Source organism: Barbus barbus (genome assembly GCF_936440315.1).
Source record: "Barbus barbus genome assembly, chromosome: 8".
NCBI lineage: Eukaryota > Metazoa > Chordata > Actinopteri > Cypriniformes > Cyprinidae > Barbus > Barbus barbus.
This window is the reverse complement of record NC_136736.1, coordinates 16,662,430-16,680,390: the sequence shown is the minus strand read 5'-3', so window position 1 is coordinate 16,680,390 and position 17,961 is coordinate 16,662,430. Positions and strand designations below refer to the sequence as shown.

The 17,961-nt window shown below is 35.9% G+C and overlaps 1 protein-coding gene across 3 annotated transcripts in view; it reads left to right on the top strand.

Annotated features, from left to right (window-relative positions):
• Positions 1-17,961, top strand: part of LOC306874218 (ankyrin repeat domain-containing protein 10-like) — a 19,693-nt gene extending 1,732 nt beyond the window's left edge. For 2 of the 3 annotated variants that reach the window (XM_079424091.1, XM_079424093.1), the window contains exons 2-7: positions 570-722; positions 5,630-5,721; positions 12,735-12,854; positions 15,536-15,771; positions 15,883-15,969; positions 17,064-17,961. In XM_079424091.1, the coding sequence (XP_079280217.1) occupies positions 570-722; positions 5,630-5,721; positions 12,735-12,854; positions 15,536-15,771; positions 15,883-15,969; positions 17,064-17,446 (1,071 nt within the window). In that variant the 3' untranslated portion in view covers positions 17,447-17,961. The remainder of the gene's footprint in view (positions 1-569; positions 723-5,629; positions 5,722-12,734; positions 12,855-15,535; positions 15,772-15,882; positions 15,970-17,063) is intronic. The other variant, XM_079424092.1, reaches the window with a different exon arrangement.

The following is a 17,961-nucleotide window of genomic DNA, read 5'->3' as shown; positions in this document are numbered from 1 at the left end:
TCACTACACTTCATTCCTGTCATTTTTTGACTCCTTTACGCATTTTATAATCTGATAAAAAAGCAACCGTGTGTAAACGCATACAACGAGCGCAATGTGTTTCTGCTCCTAACATCTGCTGATTGTGTACATTTTACAGAAATGTTTTGGCCATGAGGCAGTGTCAAACAGCCAAAGTGTTTGAGAGAATTGGTGTATTTTTCCAGAGTCTGTTTAATGTCAGGGAGCACAGGGTAATGATTTGCCCCATGGTGTTTCATATTGAAAATGCAACACAGCTGCTGGTCCCTGACAGTAGAGCGGGGAACATGAGTCTCAAATAGCAAGTCAGAGAGATTGGTAGTCTGTCTCTAACTATTCGATTTCACCACTGTGTGTGAAGTCTGCTGTTGTAAACCACAGCTTCAGCTGAAGTACTTACTCCTTATCACCTAAGTTTTTCTGGAATAATTGATGGTTGTGTGTTTTGATGAACATGATTTCACATTTATGTAGGGGAGAAACCAGGCACTGGTGGAAAATCATGTCAGTAGTTTGTTGATTTTATTTTTCTCTTTGTCACAAAACAGCTGGAGTGTGTTATGAGGCTGGTGCAGGTGGGATGTGAAGTGAATTCATTGACCACACGGTTTGCCCAGACCCCGGCTCACATTGCTGCATTTGGAGGACATCCAGAATGCCTGCTGTGGCTCTTACATACAGGGGCTGAAATAAACAGACAGGTGGGTCCACATACAGTACTTCATAATGTTATAGGATTTGTGATGACTTATGATTTAATTAATCCTCTAAAGCCTGACATGAATTAATAGTCAGAAAAATTGAATTTCTTAAATGGAACTGAACCTTTAGAAAAAAATCAACAACAGTTTTCATGTGTTTTTTGTTAAGTATCATATTAGTCATATCAGGCTTTTATGACACACAATATGAGGTAGAGAAAATGTGCTCAATTAACATTCAAAAACAGCTCAATGTTTTTCAGAGGCCCAAAATGAGAAAAATAAGAAATTTGCTGCAGATGCTGATGATAATTTATTAAATTCTGATAGCTTGTAATGTAAATCAATGAGATCTTGATAACAGTATAGCAGACTACTTGCATAAAATAATATAAATATCAGCTGACTCTTTGTATCACCAATATGTCTTAAGATATTAAATTCTTAGTTTTATGATCAAAAGTCTATAAAGCATATAATGCAGTGCAATACAATGATGATCGACAGAATGACAAAAACTCTCCTCAAGAGCCTGATGGATAAACATATATTAAAAAAATGTGGTTTCAGTCTAGTAAGTGTTCACCTTGAAATATTAATAACAATATAAAAAAGTTTACTTTATAAAAATCTGTAATGATTTCACAGCAGAAAGACACATGAACCACAACCTGAAGGTAGATGTTTGTACAATTACACTACAGGCCTTCTACTTGCTAAAAAAGAATAAACGTATCAATCAGATGACACGTCATGTAGCAGATTATGTGCAACAGGTTTTTCAGCAAAGTTTTGATCATGTTGGTTAATTATAGGTCTGTGCATCAAAGGATACAGTAGGCTTTATAATGACATTGAGTTGAGAATGTATTATTTATTGGGGTGATATCAGCCTTGTGACTCTGAATTTTTGCAAAAGCACAGACACTCAATAATGAAGTGAAATATTCAGCATTAAAGGCCTTTTATTTCACCATGGCATGGCATATGTTACTGTCTTCTTCTTGAGTCAGGTAATTAATCTATGAGCCCTTTAATGCAATTTATCTTTCAGGAAGTGAGTCAAAGTCTTATCATTTACCCTAACTTATCATCCCTGCTTCCACTTCCTTCAATTCTCTATCCTCTCTCCAATGTCCTGGTGCACAAATCTCTGCCAAGCTGATCCTATTGCCAGGGATGATCCTGTCTGTGATGGACAGATCTTTCAATGGTGACGTCTGTCCTCAAGGGTTGAGCACTGTAGTCTGATTTAGCCCAAAGGGCATTGGAGGATATTTAAACCTTAATAAAAGATGAAGACAAGAAGACAATTAAAGTGACAGAATGAAAAGTCCTATACTGTTGGGCTAAATCTCAGCTCTCTTGCTTGACCAGTTGTACTTGAGGACCAAAACTAACTCTTATAATGCTTTGTACAGTTTTACTCTTCACTTTGAGAAACTGCAATCATTTTTAAAAAGCATAATAAAATATAAAAAATTACATGTGTGTGTGATATATATTAGTTGTCAAAATTAGCGCGTTAACGCATGCGATTAATTTTTTCAGTTTAACGCGTTAAAAATATTTAACGCAATTAACTTAGGGGCGGGGCTAGGTTGGCCGCCCTACTCACAACTGCTGCTTCTGTCACTTTTTCTCTTAACATGAAGTGCATTTATTCAGTCGCAGAACGTCTTTACGACCACATCAAACGGGAGACGTTTCAGATGCGTGCTCCACTTCACTTCAGCGCCCGGCGCTAGTCAAACTGGTACTGTGCTCGCAGCGCGTGATCTTTAATTGCACGCACAAAGATACCGGCGCGCGCTGTAGCCTGTATCCTTTCATATCAAAGCGCGAAATGAACTGTGCATGCAATGTGGTGGTCAGTTAAGTCATGAAGTTACCAAAAAGACTATTAAAGCCTTAATTTCTATATTGCCTAAAATATCTAGGATTTGCTTTTTTTTGCGTGTGCAGACCGATCAGTGTATGACCTTATGTTTTTAAAATGCTCTCGAGGTACTTTGAATTAAAGCAATATAGAAATCCTGGCCAGGACGCGTCCGGGAAAAAGTGCACATATGGTCACCCTAATTTTGAGATGGTCCTCAACACAAGATCCAGGGGGTGTGGTTGGATCTAGATCCAACTCCTCCCACCTTACATATACCACCCGTCTCCACCCCCTGATCCCTAAACCTACCCATCTCCACCCCTAAATCTACCATCTCCATCCCCTAGATGTGGATCCATCCCCGCCCTCTGGATCTTTGTTCTGCAGTGAGGACCATCTCAAAATTAGGGTGACCATATGTGCCATTTTTCACAGAAATCAAGATTTGTAAAATTTTATTGGTATCTAAACTATTGGTGTCATAAGTTTATTAGAATACAAAGTGGCATAGATGAAACAAAATTGATAACAGCAACGGTTTTATTTATATATTTATTTGTGGCAAGGCTAGTGAAAATATAAACGGGGCAAGTAATAATTTGAACCACTGAAAAAATCCTTAGCATTGAGCCCTGGGCTATTTTTTTCAGCGCCATTTTATTCCCTTCCTGCTCGTCAACTGGCACTCACTTAAGTCAAATGCAGTCACCAGGCTGTACCGGTTTACTAAGGCAAATATGCTAGAAAATGTACATTTTTAGGAGCTTTGGCTACAAAATGACCACTTCAAAGTAAAAAAATATATATATATAAAAAATATCAAAGTGCATTTAACAGGTAAAAGCAAAAAAAAGTGCTCCGCACAACAGCGGCCTGTTTTTCCGTTCATTATAGGTCATGGAAATTCATCTTTTTATTCAGTGACAGTCAGGGAATTTGACATCTGGCTCAGAGTGGGAACCCTGGATTTAACTCGTCAGCTCATTAGAGACTTTAAGACCTGAAGTGTGTCAGCAAAGCTAAAGGGTTGAGAAAAAACAGAACCGCAACACGTTCAGCAGCGGCAGCTCTTAAAGAAATAACAGCCAAAGTAACCTAATATCCAGCTGCTGTGATGTCTATTATCAAAGGACAAAGAAAAAATAAGAGGAAAAAATAACTTTTATAGCTTTAAGGATTCATCTATATTTAATTTAGAATGTGTTTGATAATTTCAATTTCTGTATATTTCTGCTGAAGGGCACAGGTAAATATGACATTTTATTATAATGGGTTTAGATATTTTATTTATAATGGGTGAAGATTGTTTTAAGTTCACTTAAATGAGAAGTTCTTTTTTTTAAGCCTATTAATGTTAAAATTGAAAGCTTTGTAATGTTGAATGGCTAATCAATGATTAAATAGCTACTGGGAGAAAAAAAACTATTCCAGAGACATCAGAGTGGTGCTGGCCTTCAGTCATAAAAAAAGATGCCATTATTCAAGTATTTAAAAATGTCTTAGTTGTTTTTACATTAATTTGAAGATTGAATGTGAAATTATTGCACTATAAAAGTATATTTAAAAACTTTAATGTTAGGTGGGATTAATCGCGAAAATTGTGCGATTAATTGGTTAAAAATTTTTTTATCGATTGACAGCACTAATATATATATATATATATATATATATATATATATATATATATATACACACACACTATTGAATTAATATGTGCGGACTGAACAGGTGCTACTCTTATTTTGCGCAGGATATATTTAAAAAATATACTTGAAATATACCCCATTTTGTTACTGTTATTTTACTTTTGCCTGATGGAGATGCCATTGCCATCAAATTAAGCTTTCCCAAACCCATCAGAATGTTCCTTTTATGAACTGTTGTCTTACACCCATTGTCCATGTTTCCCAAGGTAAATTTAAAAAAAAAAATCATTATTTCTCCAAACTTCTTGCTGAAAGTGATTCTGAAGTCTTAAAGTGTAGGGTTGGATGTTGTACATCAACATAATGAAGTGAAGTGACACTGCCAAGTATGGTGACCCATACTCGGAATTCGTGCTCTGCATTTAACCCATCCAACGTGCGCACACACAGCAGTGAACACACACACACACTGTGAACACACACCCGGAGCAGTGGGCAGCCATTTATGCTGCGGCGCCCGGGGAGCAGTTGGGGATTCGGTACCTTGCTCAAGGGCAACTCAGTTGTGATATTGAGGGTGGAGAGAGCGCTGGACATTCACTCCCCCCACCTACAATCCCTGCCGGCCCGAGACTCGAACCCGCAACCTTTGGATTACGAGTCCGACTCTCTAACCATTAGGCCACGACTTCCCCTAAGATGTCAAGAAGACATCTAGTGTATATGTGCATAATGTGATCAGCCAAGTTGAGAGTACTCTGTAGAAAGTCATTATTCTCATCGGCCCATTTCAGTAAGCAGCCAATCAGTCAGGCATCCCTAATCAGGTTGCTTGACTTGCAATTACTTGAATTTTTGTTGATTTAAAAATGACCAACATCAAATATGTTCACTCAGACACAAACATGCACAGACACTGAGGGGAATAATGCTCATAAGCAAGTCCATTCTGTATTATTGCTTCGGTTTTGAGAGGAAGTGAATGAGAGGAGATCCCTGTTGTATTACTGCCTCTGCAGTAATTGTGTGGTTTGACTTTCTTTTTGTGGTATTATCTGGGTTATTTAATGGCAAATTATCCTCTGTGCTTCAGTTTACACCCTTTAGGGGGAGCTGTTGTGTTAGGGTGAAGAGTTCATAGTCTTTATGACTCGCAAGAGGAGTGTTTGTTTAGATTCCTTACTTCAGATTGATACCAACCAGAGATGCAGACATAGCTTTTATAGATTTGCACATGCTGATGGTTGTTAAAAATTTTGATAAATTAAAGAATTGATGTCTAGAATGTTGTCAGCCTGCCTGTTGCGTTTTTAGTGTGAAGAACTGTTAGTGATGTTGTGAAAGCCTCTTAAAATGTGCATTTTTCTATATGGTTTCAGGATTATGTGGGTGAAGCACCCATTCACAAAGCAGCACGGGCCGGTAACATGGAGTGCATTAATGTCTTGTTGATCCAGGGAGCCAAACCGGAGTAAGTCACTGTCTTACTGTTTTTGTTGTTTTTTCAAAATGCATTATTATGTGACTTTGTGACATCACAGTTTGAAAGAGAATCTCCACAATTAAAAAAGCTCTGCCATAAAGCCTTCATTTTGATTTTGACAATCTCATGAAACCAGATGGAATACAACTAGAAAGCCTTGATGCATAGTTTACGTTCAGATCTGTTGTGTCTCAAAATAGCTCTAAGTCCTTGGAAAATGTGTTGTTAATTTAGTCCTGAAAATTAATTTGACTTAATGCTATGGTCTGAAGAATGTAAATGCAAATATTAATGCCAGAATTTTTACATGCAGTTGGTAATTCTGTCACCCCTGTAGTATAGGCACTATACTAATAATAATTTTAATACTTGCAGAATAAATGTTAAAAAAAGTTTCAAAACCCATTTCAGTTCTAATAACAACTGCAAATTGTGTACAATTACTTAAATTTAATTAACTAAGTTAAAGAGATCCTCCATCCTTAAGTCGTTAACGTTCTAGACTTCTGTTCGTCTTTGAAGTACAAATGAAGATATGGATATTAAGATGAATATTCTTTTAGCATTTTTTGTCCATCCATTTAAAGGTTTTGGTTGCGTAGTCTTTGACAAATCAAAAATATGTAATCCATATGAATGGAGAGGTTTAATTTTAGGATTTTATTCAATTATAAAAAAAAATACAGATTTAGTATACAAAGACTTAAATGTATGCGTTTATTCGCAATATAAACGTTAATGTTTATACAAATGTACATAATGTACAAATGTAAAGAGGGTGAAAAAAATTTATTTTGGGGAGAACTATCACTTTAAATGTCCTGCTCTGTGTAGGCTAGCAGAGCTTTTAGTGGAGTTTTTCTTCATCTTATGAACGTGTTTATCTAAACCTGTTGTCATCATTTAGCTTAAAGGTGAATTTTGTGTTTAGTGGTTCCATTTGAGGTTAAGATGAAATTCAAACAAAACAAATGCACATTTCCTCCCCCCCCCCACCCCAGCAGATCTGAGGTCTCTTAAAAATTTTGACATAGAACGTGAATTGCAATTTGAAAGTATTCTATATAAGAAATAAAATATCCCAGGGCTTTTAGGTGTGCATCAGGCTGCCTTATCAGTGGTGCACAAGATGCGATGACGATGTAAGTGTCGTCGCATTTTAATGTTTTTCATAGCTTTCAAAATAGTGCGGAAAAAGAGAACATCAACACAGAATGCATATTTACCGCATTTTCTGGAGCTGGGGTTTTCAACCTGTGGGGCGCGCCCCAGCATCTGTTAATTCAGAGGCATACCCTCGAGTAGCCTATTTATGAATATGAGCTAGCAAGTCTTTAGCCATCCACTAGGGGGCAGTCTGATTAGTCCCACTGCTAATCAGTCGACAGTTAGGACTAGGAGTATCAGTCACGCATATTCTCACGTGTTTTAAGTCTTGTCATTTTTAACATTAAAGTAATGTTGAGCCATTTAAGAGAAAAACATCTCAATGCGGTATTTACGTGCTGTGATTGATCGTCTCTGTGCGTGCAGTGCACACATCTGAAGCGCACCAACAGAAAGCCGTCTCAGACAGCAGGTGCACACCAATGGCTGTCTTGAGCATCCTCGTAAGCACAGTCGGTTATGTCTTAGGTGAACATAATTACTGTAAAGAAAATATCAAATGTACATCAGTATAACGGATTGTGCATTTCTTATGTTAATAATGTTAATCAAAAAGAGCAAAAGAAAAATCATTAGTTCCTTTTAAGTAGCGTCTGTAGTTTCAATGAATATTTGTGTATGTTAATGTTAAAGTGCCCCTATTATGCCTTTTCATGTAGCAGTATGTGAACATAAACTTTCTTCGGCTTTTTCTTTTGAAGCCGAAAGTGCACGATTTATAAAGGTATCGTTAGGAATTCGAATCTTATTCTGTTATGGCTGTATGTCACAAAGTAATACATTTGCATAATGTCCGCGGTAGACCAATCACGAAAGGACTGCGCCATCTGACCAATCACAGCAACGAGGGCTCATGGAAAGGAGGGGTTTAGAGAGACTTGATTCTTTGAACTGCTTTGCACGAGTTGTTTAGGAATCATTTAGAAAGTAAATGAGGTCAAATTAAAGCTATTTTTTGAGAAAACTAAAGTGTTTTTTTGACCTTGGATACATGTAAACCTGTTTTAGGAGACTCATAAAACAATATTAGCAACCTTAAAAATGTCATAATAGGGGCACTTTAAAGAAATTCGGTGTGACTAGAGTAATAGGGGTGGGAGGGGGGGCGTGTTTGTTTAGAAAGTCATGTAAATTTAATGTCAGTTCAACTTTTAAAAAACATGTCTCGAGACTTTATGGCCATTTTTCCCCCATCCCACTACATCTCATGTTTTTAAATGAAAAAGAACTCTTTTTGATTGGTTTTCGGTCCTTTGTATTAAACTACACATACATATGTGATGCTGTTTTGTTTCTAATTGTTTAAGCCAATTAATTAATTATATATGGTTTCTAAACATTAATTTAAACACAATGCACTTTTTTTCATAGATAGTCGTGTTATTTTTAGGGCTACATGATAAATCGCATGTGGTGATCATACACATGTTAGTGAAGCCGGTTCTGTGATTAGTAGTAAATCTCCATCATGTGCTTTCAGATGGAGCGGCATTTAATACACAGAGCCATAGTTCACAGACAAGCTAAGTAATATCGCATTCATAATCGCAGATAAATCACATTCGATTATGAATGCGATATTACTTAGCTTGTCTGTGAACTATGGCTCTGTGTATTAAATGCCGCTCCATCTGAAAGCACATGATGGAGATTTACTACTAATCACAGAACCGGCTTTACTGACATGATGTGTATGATCACCACATGCGATTTATATGTAGCCCTAGTTATTTTATTGCTTTGAAGAAACATGCATTAGTAATATTTTGCTCGATGCGCCCTCTTGTGGCTTTAGGAGAGAAGCCAAAAGCTTTTTTCCCCTAACTGAAATTATGCCTTTTAAATATGAATATAATTTGAATATTTATAATATTTAAGAACAAAATTCGAATTTAGTTTTTCAGCCATTTTGACAGCCCTAACACAAATAGGTTTTTACACGATTGCAGCTCTCTGTCTCTGTGCCCCGGGTGTGTGCAGAAAACTGTGCACGAGTACATCATTCAGTGTAATCTTGTGCTAAAATGGTTTAAAATCGCTTGAATGTAAAAAATTGGCAAGGCTTAAAAACAAATGCAAATGATATGCAACTCATGGATCGTCACAAAATTTTATCAGTCACCTGTCCTGAGTGTCTTTCGTGCTGGCCCAGGGCCCTGCATCCAGTAATGTTTTTTTTTTTTTTTTTTCTGTCAAATGAAATCACTCGTCTTGACTAGCCAGTATGTTGAGATGCAAGATGCAGATCCTCCAATTTTCTGTGCTGGATTACTAAAGACCTCTTAGAAATTAAATTACATTTTGCTTTAAATCAAGTAAATGAGACGTAAAATCGAGTACGAGACGTTTCTTGAAGTAAAAGTCTTTTCTATTTAAAATCTTTTCTATTAAAAAATCTTATTTTAGAGAATGCTGGTACTCATGTGAGTACCAAGATGGGTGGATGGTTGAGTAATTGTGCATTTGTTTTAAGTAGTTTGTATGTAACCTTAAAAGCATGTTGCCTTGTGTTTTTGTGTGTTTAATGACATATTGTTTATTCGTTTGTCTTGAATAAATGCCTTTTTGGTCATTCTGTGTCAACTCAACATCCTGTCTTAGAAAAAATATGATTGATTTTTTTTACTGGTGAAAGAAATGCATAAATGAAGAAGAAATCTAAAATATTAAATGTCAAGGTTGTGTATTTGAGTTTGGTAGAGAGGGGACAAAATGACAGTTTTCAACTGAGATTAGGGCCAATTTAACAGTGGGTAAAAATATATTTTATTCAAACTTAGGGATGCTCATATTGACCATTTAACCGTTAAACAACAGTAAGAATTTTAACCGATTAATACTAACAGTTAAATGGTTTAATAGTTTTTTTTAACGTTTGCTGCATGGTGAAAGAAATAATAATGTTATACATAAGTTATTTGTTTACTCACAGGCGCGTGTCGACGTGCAGCGTGGCTATACAGACATATTTCACTGAGCAAGCACCTGCTTCACCTTCACTAAGATAGCTGATGTAGAATACGCAACACAATGGCAAGTGGCAATATTGGATAAATGGTTATCAGAATGAGTGAATGTGTTAAAATTCTGAATGGATTATAGCCTAGAAAGTGCGCAATGGGCGCTGCCCTTACAATCACTGGAAAGCTGTCACTCATCTTACTGTAGTTCATCGAGATCTCACAAATTTAATTAGAAGTAATAAAATAACCTTTACACTGCGAAATTAATCTCTTACTTGAATCATGTCTACACTTGTTTTAATGAGAGTTCGCAAAAGTGTAAAACTCAGCAGAACTGAACGGAACACTGCCTTTGATTAGCCACTGTTTTACTGAAATCAACAGATATGTCTGTGATTGGCTATATTGTTAAGTGCTGCAAAAACACGCTGTGGATACAAATCTGTGGATGAGCATCCCTATTCAAGCTACAACTAGATTTTAAACCAGATACATTTTATATACATGTATTTATTCTTCAGACATTCCTCTTTAAATGCAATAAGTAACAGTATGCAAAGTGACCCACAATTGGATTTCGACAATTGAAAATGGATCAAATTCAACAATTTGGACATGGAGCCACATTAGTATTCCCATATCCATGGGATTGAGCCATATAGGGCCTTGAAAATGAAGATTCCAAAATAAATGTAAGAATCAGAATTTGAGATGTTTTTAATACTTCTTGAGTTACATGCATGCTAACTTTGGAGAAAGAATTTTAGGCCCTTAAAAAGTAGCGTACCAAAACAATTGTTTTAGAACCAAAATCTAAAAGGATATTAAAATACCTTTTAATACTTTTACTAAGTTATAGGCGTGCAGATCAACAGCAATTAACACCTACCAGTTTACCAGTACCAACAATGTTGTCATTTTTACCCACTGTAATTTGGCTTCAAAATTGTCATTTTGGCCCCCCTCTACAAAATTGTGGATTGCCAAGTAAATGTACATCCACAACATTTAATATTTTGGCTTTCATCACTATTTGTTTGTCTTTATTCATAAAAAATATTACCAAAATAAAACAATTTGAGCCGGGGAACTTGGTGAAATTTAGTTGATTTGACATGGAATGACCATTCTGTTTCCAAATTAGCTGAAAACTGAAACTTAATTGTGTTTTTGTATCATCAACTAGCACCAGCTAAATAAGTCCTACAATTTTTTATTTTTATTTTTTTAATCCGGTAATGCCACACCCAAACTGTTATACTGTTCATAGCCGTATCAGTCAGTATAAACTAGCACATGCCACAGCAAAGATCACCAACTTGCATTAACAATCTGGAAAACATAAAATATCTAGGAAAATATCTCTGTTGTGAAAAGTTCTTTAATTTGCATCTCGTTTATATTGAAATCATTTTCTCAAACATAGAGTACAAACATGTTTGCAGTATTTGAAGTATTTCTAGACCAGACCAGAGTGTTATGGTGATTTCTCTTTTCCCAAATTTAGGTGGATCGGGGTTAGATATACATGGCAAGTTGGTGTGAAAATGGTTTGGCACACATTGGAAAGTTTTCTCATAAAGGCCAACCATAAAATTAAACCATTAAAATGTAGTTTGTGGCAAAATTGAAGCACTGCTTTTTATAAGTGCACATAATCATTTAAATTTACGTCATGAAATTGTAAAGCTGAGTTACAGATTATTCATCTTAAGTGTTTTCTCCAAAACATCTGAAAAACATAAAATCAAACATTCTTAAAATATCTGTCAGTTTGTAGACACATTTATTAGTAATACAAAAGTTAATGATTTATCTGCCGATTTTTGTCTGTCAAATACAACATTCAGACTGACATGGATTTCTTTGTTTGGTTATATACTTTAAAGACCCAGTTCCTCAAAACTTACTAGACTCTCAATAGAAACACTAAATGAGACCTATATTGTGTAAATTGTAATAATAACATCAATAAAGCTTGTAAGACTAATTTTTTTTCCGTAGTCATGTCCATACTCTCAATATGTAGCATTACAGCAGTGCTTCATTTTGTTGAAACATCAGCTAGCAAGTCACAGACACGTTTCACCAAACAAAAACTTTCAAGCTGTTAAATCAAAATGTGTTCTCGCTACGCTAGGGCTGTCAATGTATTAAACAAGTCTCTAGAGATCAAATTTGTTAAACACCATTATACTGTAATTAGCCAAGAATAACTACATTTTTCCAAGTTGACATTAAAATTCTTTCATTCTGTTCTGCTTGACTTAAAAAGATTGGTTGCAATAGGCTGAAATTTTTTCAGGAATGCTGTTGCAGTCATTACTAAAACAGTTTTAGTATGAAATGATTTTTAGCATATGGTTTATAATAAACCTTCCGAACACAAAGTTCAGTAAGCCAGAAAGATGAAGTGAATTCCTTAACTTATTTTAAAAACTGATTATTTCCATCTTTGACAGCCTTAGCCTTTAAATTGTATGTGCCCATCTTTTTAATGAGCTCTTAACTGTCAGAAAATGCAAGCGTTATTAGGAAGTGGAATTTATTTTTAGTCAGATCTGCACATAATCTGTTTTTAAGAAAGCTGGTCAGGGAATAGGTCCCCAGAACACAAGGATACTTAAAAGCAAGGATGTGTCAACTTTTCTATAGATAAGATTCATGAATGTCTGCTTGTTTTTATACATCTTAGATGTGTACTTGATCATTTGTTTGAAATCATCTGTGACCTTTCTGATTAAAATAGCATGTTTATAAAAAATAATATTGAAGATCCATTGTGAACCATTACAGAGAAGGAAAATCCCTACACATCTCAATGTTTTGCAGCGGTTGAATTTGAACATGACTTGATTTTCTCAAGTAAAGCCCAGAAAAGGGGGGGAAGCATTCCAAAAACTGCTGCCACACGTTCTTCAGCGAACACCTTTACATTGAGTGTTCACACTATCGCTTCCTTCAGTATCTACACACTGGCAATCTGTCGAGGTATTTCTTGTGGTGATTGGTTTTGATTCTAGGAGAACAGTCATGATAGCATTTAGACCTGCATGCTTTGTCTAGTCAGCACTGTCTTGTTACTTATCCTGCAAGATTTGTTTACTTATTTGTCCTCAACTAACTCAAGAATAAGGGGAGGCTCAATAATAAACGCTGATCCTACAATAATCAACTTCAATAAGAGTACACTTGCAAAAGTAGTAAACTGTGTTAGGATTATAAAGAAATTCATGTATTAAAAAGTTAAATGCTTCCTAAAGAAAACGGTGTAGGACCTCTTTATTTTCAATGCCAGACAATTAATTGTAGCAATGTGTCTTTTCGTGCTGTAATACCAGTTGAGAGTCCAGAAGCATTCACTGCATGATGAAGCCTATTAAATTGCAGTTAGAATGCGACTATATGAAAGAAAAAATATGTATTTTTGCTTTGTTATATTTACAAGATATGATATAGTTAAGAAATAAGAATTCGTTCCTGAATAAACCTGTTTTTGAGGTAATCGTTTGAGTCACTGATTTTGTGACTCATTTGTAAAGCCAATCACTAGCTTTGTTTCTAAATTAATCAGCCATTTTGAATGAATGGTTTGAGCGAATTATTCAATGAATCACTCATTAAGGCACAGCCTTGCTGCATCTACTGGCGGCTGAAGTGTCATTTATTTGTCCATGACAGGTTTAAACCAGCCAAGACAGTACAAGCACAAAAACACTAAGCTAAATATTGTTTCATTATCATTATCGAAAAAACCTACATTCACACACACCTACACTCTTGCCTGCTCTTAAACTACATTCTGTCACACAACAACAGTATTGTTTGTAAAATTATAGTGGATTTGCTCCTCCCATGACACTCGTTGGGAAAAATGGTGTAAGCATAGTAGGGCTGCACGAAATATTGCATGCAATTGTCATGCGCATCTCGTCAGTAAAGCCGGTTCCGTGATTATTAATAAATCTCCGTCACCTGTTTTCAAATGGAGCGGCATTAAATACACATTGCGTAGCTTGTCAGTGAACTACAGCAACATCACGTTCAATATTGCAGGCGATTTATCTGTGATTCTGAGCGTGAATTACGTAGCTTGTCAGTGAACTAAGGCTCTGTGTATTAAATGCCGCTCCATTTGAAAACAAGTGACGGAGATTTATTACTAATCACGGAACCGGCTTTACTGACGAGATGCGCATGACAATCACATGCAATATTTCGTGCAGCCCTAAAGCAACAACGAATGGTGAAACTGTTCCCATGCTGATACTAGTAGATGGAAAGACCTCTCAGCCAATCAGATTCAAGGACCAGACGTAACTGTAATCCATTATTTACAATTATACTACATGTATAATACATCCATGTGGCCTTTGAGCATTCATTTTATTAAGTAAACATGGCTTTAAAACAAGTAACACAATGAAGATCAGACATGAATGCTTTTTAGAGTGAACATGCACAAATATCCGCATGGAAACATTTGAAAAAGGCTTTCTGTCGGTCTAGTGTAGCAAGTTTGGTACTGAAGTACCAGTACTTTTGACATATCTACTTAGGGCATAGAAATGGTTATTCTTAACTCCTTAACTACAGTGCAGTGAATTCCTTGCCTTAAGAATTGTCTGGCATTGTCTGATGTTTTCATTGCATGTTTCCAGAAGATTAAAATATTCAGTAAAAATTCTTGGAAGCATTTAATATTTTATCAGCTAGAAAAGGGATGTTTAGGAAGGAATGGCGTTAATGCAGGCCAATCATATTTAATTTTTGTTTTTTTGAAAAGCTGAATTTGTCTTTTATATTTTTTATTGTTTATTTACTTTTCATGTTTTCCTTGTTTTCCATGTAAAACTATTTTATAAATGCAAAGGGAGAGATAGATAAAACCGAATTCATAAATGAACCAACCACTGACCCAAATGTTATTCCTTCTCATTATATTGTGCAGACATTGCAAAAAAACAGAAATGGTCAGAAGTTTGTTAGATTTGGGGGTGGTTTTTCATATGCTAATTAAAACATGTTCAGGACCAAAAAGGAATCCATAGGATCATAATTCTTAAGGCACTATTCAAAGGCTAGAATCTTTGAATCTATATATTTGAATATCAGTGTCATGCAGACAAAATGTAATCTTATGTCCATCTGACAAAATGGCAAACATTTGACATTAAAACTATATGTAGAATGTAATATGATCTAGTCCAAATATCTTTTATCCATTTAGCATGTTGGTTCATGTCTGAATTCTGATTTAAGTGCACACACTGCATTTGGAAATAAATATGCGCTGAACTTTTTTTCCCTAATGAACTATGCTTTTCTGGTTTTATCTTCTACATGAAATAAAGATCAACTGCCTTGCCTTCAGTCCTTTAACATGACAGTTCTTCAAAAAAGCATCATATTGGATAAATAGTGTTAAACTTGTATAGTTTAATTTTTTTTCACAAAAATGATCTGTAAGAAAAAAAAAGTTTCAGAACTTTACTATTTCCTGTTGCAGTGTGTCCAAAAAATATTTTTTGGGGGGGCCTTTCGTAAAACTAGCTTGTAGAATAAAAGGGAAAGTCTTTGAAATTTAAAAACATAGGTAACATTAGTATAACCGATAATTAGATCGTTCCAGACCCTACTAATCTTTTGTTTGTTTTTTACCCAATGTGCAGCTTGAGGAATGCAAATGGGTTGACTGCAGCAGATCTGGCTCATGCTCAAGGCTTCCATGATTGTGCTCAGCTCCTCTCTAATGCACACAACCAGCTAAATCACATAAATGGATTTGCCCATAATGGGACTGACCACTCGCACATCCAGGGCCGCAGTCTTCTGAATGGGATAGCCAATAGAAAAAGATTACTTGATTGCACAGAGCCAAACCAAATGAAAAAAGCAAGAACTGAGAGTAAGTCTTTTTTGTAGTGCATTTAATCACATGTGTTTGTGCACAAAACCAACACTAAATCAAGGGGAATTTTTTTTTTTTTTCTGACTATATTGCTTGTTTTCCATTCAGGCATGAATTTTTCAGTGAAGGCAAACAATGGAATTGGAGAGGAGCTTGAGAGTATGAATGTGGAATCAACTGCTGAAAACCAATCAGGTGGGACTGGACCTTCTCCACCAATGTCTATTGACCTTGAACATCATGAGGACAGTGTTTCTTTGAGGAACCCCTCTCCCACCCAAAACATGTTGGAGCCCACATCTATGACTTCTGTTCCTGGCCCCTGGCTATGGACAAATTCTTACGCTTATTTATGAGACCACATTATCCACAAGTTTCCCCAGGTTTATCAACAAGCTGTCAATGCAAATTATTTGGCTAGTATATTTTTATTGGATTTTTTCAGGCTGTTGAAATTTCTGCAATCTAATAATATTTGGGGTGAGATGTCCATTTTTTCAGAAGCTGACATTTATTTTCAAAGTATGCTCATATTTGACTTAATAACAGACTTTTCCACTCCTTGCAAAGACACACCAGCTAAAATGATACAGAAATACATGTACAGGATTTGCTAGGTTGTTTGTTTGTTTGTTTGTTTTTGCCATATAATCTGTGTATGGTTATTCTGAATCAGTTTTGTAAAAGTAGCTTACTGTTAGCTTAATATACAGTTGGCTTGTATGTAATAGTTATATTTTTTGAATCCTCCAGCAATATATTTCACAATGAAAGCATTAACTGATTTTAGGACATTTCATGAAGATGTCCTATTTACAAATTAATGAATGCATTGGTTAACATTTTACGAAGTAATTGTGCTTCTATACTTTTAATATAAACTATTTTAAAGATATTTAAAGATTTCATGTGTAATCTTGTTTATTTGAAACACTGAAGCATCTTTTAGGCTATTTGACTTTTATTTGATGGTAGTTATGGCTTCTAAAAAAAAAAAAACTTATTGCTGACTTTTGCAGTTAGGTGTTTAAACTCTCTCCCTTATGATCATTTGGAAGAGTACACTCTGTGTGTTGAAATGCAGTAATAGTTCATTAAAAATAAGATGATATACTGTACACTTGACGTATGAGCAAAAAAGTTCTCATACTGAAAATGAAATGCAGTTTATCAATCGGCAAGAATGTACTGGGTACAAATGTTTTGTTTCTCTGGTCTTGCCCAAATTCTTGTGTAATCAAGATCCTTTGCTCATTACTTTCTGACGCATGTCTTGTTTTAAATGACAGATGAAGCCATAGCCACAGGTTTGAGGAATGGTCATGGGCAGCAGAACAGTTTCACTGTCAGCAGCTTCACCACAAATGGGCAGTGCTATCAGTCCCAATTCAATGGGGTTGAGACCATTCCAGCTGAGTCCCGAATGGACATGTGCGGCTCACTGCACCTCAGTGGCAGCCCAAGCAGCTGTGTATCTCACCGGCCTGCATGGGGTGCGTTCCTGCCTGACTCCGGTGAGCATCTGCGCTATGGACACTACCATGGCTTCGGAGATACGGCAGAGGACCTGGAAGATGCTAGCAGCTGTCAGGAGCACAGCATGATCGTGAAGGTAGAGCAGCACTACGACCAAGAGGTTCTCAGTGCTGTGCAGCTATTCCATGGATCATAAAGTTAAAATGAGCTTCGTCCATTTGATTACAAGTGGTCACATTGATAGCAGCACTATCCGCCTTAAACTGAGGGGTTATCTTGCACCTTAATGCAGGCTGTTTTGTGTTTGGATTTTGGAAATATGTTTTTGATAAAAGGGGACAATCTTTCTACCAAAGGGGAAAAATTATTGCATTTTGTATCTGAGTTAATGACTTTATTTTATTATACGTACATGTTTGAACTCAGCCTAGTTATCTGAGGCATTTCTTTTTCGTCTTTAATGCAATGTTAGAACGTTAAGTTGTATGAGGAGTTGATTTTTATGTAAATTATTTGTGAGTTTGTAGTTTTGTGCCAATGAATACTAGCTCTTTGAAAAAGGAGTCTGTATGATTTTGTTGTATTCTTGTGAGTTTTTCCTGAGAAGCAAAGCTGACATGCTGACTGTAAAAGTTTTTTTGCTTGTTTTGTTTTTTGAAAAAGAAAGCTTAAGATGTGTAACATTCCTTCATCTTTGTACCCTGTGTTCTA